The 4,805-nt window shown below is 36.2% G+C and overlaps 1 protein-coding gene across 1 annotated transcript; it reads right to left on the reverse strand.

Moving 5' to 3' along the window:
- Positions 1 to 1,038: 1,038 nt before the first annotated feature.
- Positions 1,039 to 1,719, reverse strand: LOC135226708 (uncharacterized). The gene has a single exon (XM_064266415.1). It carries the CDS (start codon positions 1,717 to 1,719, stop codon positions 1,039 to 1,041), a length of 681 nt encoding a protein of 226 aa, XP_064122485.1.
- Between the last annotated feature and the right edge of the window lie 3,086 nt (positions 1,720 to 4,805).

The following is a 4,805-nucleotide window of genomic DNA, read 5'->3' on the forward strand; positions in this document are numbered from 1 at the left end:
TTCTGTTTTATTTGTTTTAATTTATTATTTTCAGGCTCTTCATTCCATACGTTTTGCCATTTATCTGCAATTATTGTTTTTATATATCTTATATAATCGCTGGTGGGGATGTTTACATTTGCTTTTATCATGTGGACTGCTTCTTTAGCTGCTTTATCAGCCTCTTCATTTCCTCTTATCCCCAAATGAGCAGGGATCTAACATATTTCAATATTTTTTCCATTTTTATATAATTTGTGGAGTTCAAATTGAATTTGCTGTACAATATTATTTTTTGGATTGTAACTCTGAGGAGCTTCTATGGCGCTCCTCGAGTCGCTAAAAATCACAAAATTACTGAATGATGTTTGCTTTATAATTTTGATAGCTACTTTAATTGCACAAAACTCTGCTGTGAAGACTGAGGCCTGATTGGGTAGAGAAAATTGAAAAGTCAAGATAACAATCAGGACTGCATACTGATAAATCTATCACAGAAAAGGTCCCAGTTTGAATATGAAAATGTGTTGCTTCTCCAGAATTAAGGATTGCAAGCTCTTGGTCTTCAATAAAATTATAAATATTGTTTCCTCTAGGATTGGAGATTACATCACCCCACAGGGGGTGTCTTCCATTAAAATCACCAACAATAAGAAAAGGCCTTGGAAGCTGATTTATTAATTCCTCTAATTCTCGAGTCAGATTAAGATATGTTCTATTTGGAGGTAAATACAGTGAACATATGGTATATTTCTTTTTCAGAAAAATCTGAACAGCAACTATTTGTAAGTCTGTTTTCAGTGGATATTTTTTGTGAGCTGTATCTCGCCTAATTAACATAGCACTTCCACCATGAATCCCTACTTGCTCATCATAATCAGAATGATAAAAAATGTATTCTTTAGGACATATGATATTTTGTCCAAGCATAGTCTCTTGCAGGGCAATGCATATTGGTAAGTTTTCTTTAATTAAAATTTGTAGAGATTCATATTTGGCTTGCATCCCCTGACAGTTCCACTGCAAAATTGAAAGCCTGCGATCCATTACGATTAATAATTAATTATTATCTTTTACACGTTTTAACCTGGGGATATTGCTCTGGATAACGATGGATTTCTGAGAGGAAAGTTCATTACTTTCATTTTCACTTTTATCTTTTCTTTTTTCGTGATTCTTCTCTCTTTTCCTGTGATCTGACTTGGGCCGAGTTCCATTGGATGTAGTCAACTGTATTCCTTTAGGTATCTCTGCTGTACACGATTTAAGAACCTGTGGTTTTGGTTGCTGGAGTGATGTGCTATTTTCATTATTTAAAGAACATCCTGCTTTAGGTTTATCATCACTATGCTCCTCTCCACGTGGCATTGTCTCAGCCTGGTTTGACTTTGTGACTGCAGCGGATGGTTGCTGTTGTACTGCATGAGTAGCTGGCACTTGTACACTGGACTGTGGCTTCTTAATTACAGATGAAAATGTAACTTCCGGTCTTATTTGAAGTTCTAGTACTTTCTTTCTAGCGTCTTTAAACGAAATCTTTTCCATAACTTTAACTGTTTGCACCTCCTTCTCTAAAATAAATTTTACACAACTTTTTGAGGATGCAGGATGGTTTTCTCCACAATTAACACAAGACGGTGGTTCATTGCATGGTTCTTGTGCTTCTTTGCCACAATTACAACATAAAGCAGGTTCTTCATTTATTTTCTTTCTACATTTCTGGATCAAATGACCAAACATCTGGCAGTGGTATCATCTCAAAGGTGATGGTATGTATGGCTTGACTTTGAAATTCAGCCATCCTGCCTTGATAGCGTTAGGTAATTTAAAGGTGTTAAAAGTGAGGATTAGCGTTGCCAAAAACAAACTGATCTCCCACCTTCTTTCTCATTCTGACCACCTTTGCCACATTCTGTTCCTCTAATTCCTGCTGAATTTCTTCCGTGTCTAATAAGAGCAGTTCGACTTAGGTTATGAATAGGATGAGGGAAACACGTAACTTTTCGCCCTACTAAGGTATTCATCTTGAGCAATTTTTCACTATGTTCAGGTGAGGAGACTTCGACTAATAGGGTCCCATCATCCTGTGGACGAATTTTTGGTGCACTGTTACATATATTATTAATTTCTCTGCTTGCTTTAAATACGCTGATATTCTGCAATATATCATCTTCGAGCCTAAGAACTATAAACTTATTGTATGAAACTAATTCATACATACCAGGAAGAATCTCCATTTTTCCTTTTTTATTACTCCGAATATTTAAGTTCTTTGAATTAAATTTTGAATTTTTCTTTCTTTCAAAAACAGAAGAAGAAAAAGGTTCCATCGTAAAGATGTTCGAACCTGAATTATCCATTGCCAAGTCCATTTCAATGCCAGGGTCAGTTAAAAGAGGTGGGTTTGCCATATATACGTAAAGATATAATTCGCCCGCGTAATCCCCATACCCACCACGGAGCCACAATTAGAGGACGGGGTCATCCCTTTTACAAAGGCCGCCCTAGGGATATTACCTGGATATACACCTCACCCTCAGTGCTAAGGCGTCGTGATGTCCGTCGAGATCAGACCCGGCACTGAGGATAGGGTTGACATTAAACTTTCCCTCGCTCGACCACGTCAGGTACTCGAGTTTACGGGTGAGGTGGCATGCTGTCCATCCTCACCCTCCTTCAAATCCAAAGAATAAGTCTAATCATGCCCAAAACCAAGCCAATAGCCATCATCATAAATTCCATACCTTATAGGGGGAAGAGGCAGAAAGATGAAATGTTTTTAGTAGAAGGGAAAGGGCTGACTTATTTAGTTGGATCAGCAGCTGAGCCCCAAGGACCAGTGAAAAAGCAACCCCACCAGGCATCACGGCCCAGTTGCTGAACCCTAAGCCCCCTACCCACGCCAAGGGGTCAGCATCTAGGGGGAAATAATAAGAGGAAGAAAAATACTATCAAGAATAAAAAAAACCAACAATAATCTCTTCGATACATCTATTGATAATAAAAAAGGGTGAACATCGCGGTATACTTACAAGGTATTTGACGAATTGCTAATGAAGCTTCTTGAAGGTATTTTCTTTTACACTATTGCATTCCAGTACGAACGGGAAGAGAATTTTCATCCTTATTCCAAAAGTTAAAATTGCCCATTTTTCCATCTTAAGAATTTGTTGCCTTTAGGAAGGCAACAAATTCTTAAGATGGAAAAATGTGTTTTTTTTCTTCATCAGATGTATAAAGCCGTCATTGTTTTACGAGAGCGTTTCATCATTCCATCATCGACTCGGCAGTTACAACAAATAATCCATTCTTTTTGAGGAAATTGCCGTCTCTTCCATACTGAGAAGTTTCTTTGATCGGTGACAGAGATGGCTCAGCAAGGAGAGAGAGAGAGAGAGAGAGAGAGAGAGAGAGAGAGAGAGAGAGAGAGTTTGTTGACACTGAAGGCTTCTCCACTGCTTGCTTGGGATTACAAACATGTTAACAAGATTTTGCCATTCCAAGAAACATCTCCGGTCGTCTGTCGTTGAGTTTTCTCTTCCACGCAAACTTGACTGTCAATATACGCGTCAACGTTGATCATTGTTCGCTTGCTTCGCCTCACTCAAAAATAAACTCCTAAATTCACATCACATCGAATCTAATAAGCATATAATTTAAAGACAAAGAATTCTCTGCCATTTGCTGTTCCTAGTTATTATTACCTATCAAAGGAGAATATAAATTTGTTTGTTTGTTAGTAGTACTAAGTATAAGTTTTACGTCCATTTCTACGAAAATCCGACTAAAGGTTAAAGACCTCAGGACTGGCAACTAGTGATTACCGATAGATTTGAAGAGATGGAAATACCACTCTTGACAAGGGGTGTTTCGAGGGGATACTCTCTCATATTTAAGAGCCCTCGACGGTCATTTAGCTTGCAAAACAAGCTTCCACATTATGAGATGCGAAAATGAAAAACGCCTAACACTAACCTCACCCAGATGACAAAAGCAGTTCCTTGTCACCGCCCTCATCACCTTATGCAACATACTGAAGGTCCCGCATCCCAGGAGATGTGCTCTTTTATCTCATTTTTATTCATGAGGATTAAAAATGGTAGCATAGAAGGGAACAAGTTTTATAAACAGTACAAACATTGTTGCAACAGTAAAAACCCTGTTGCAGAGTACTTGAACAAGAAATATAGATATCTTATTCAAGATGAAAATATATTTTCTGTAGGATCAAAATATTTTTTACTCGAGATGAAAAAAAATATCAGATTGTGATGAAAAACTTTCTATGAAATATATTCTACAATTAATATATTATTCCATATTGCTGAAATATATTCTAAAAATAATAAAGCTAAAATATAGTGTCACAATATTTCTTTTCGCCAAATGATTGCAATATGTATCTTCCATATAAAAACAAACTTATCCTGGTAATGATGACAATAATCCATTTTGCCAGTTATGAATTAATTTTGCAAAGTAGTGTGGTCATACACACACACACACACACACACACACACACACACACACACACACACACACACATATATATATATATATTATATATATATATATATATATATATATATATATCGCAAATTACACCGACTTCCCAGCTTCTCACTTTCATCACACTATTTGAAAATTAAAATTAACATTTGTCTCTACAAAGTTGGTAATAACCATAAAGCCCTCTCAATGTGGAAAAGCCAAGGGGTTAAGTTGGTATTTTGGTTATTACAAATAATAACTAGTAAATTATATATATATATATATATATATATATATATATATATATATAATATATATATATATGTATATATATA

Source organism: Macrobrachium nipponense, chromosome 15 (assembly GCF_015104395.2).
Source record: "Macrobrachium nipponense isolate FS-2020 chromosome 15, ASM1510439v2, whole genome shotgun sequence".
NCBI lineage: Eukaryota > Metazoa > Arthropoda > Malacostraca > Decapoda > Palaemonidae > Macrobrachium > Macrobrachium nipponense.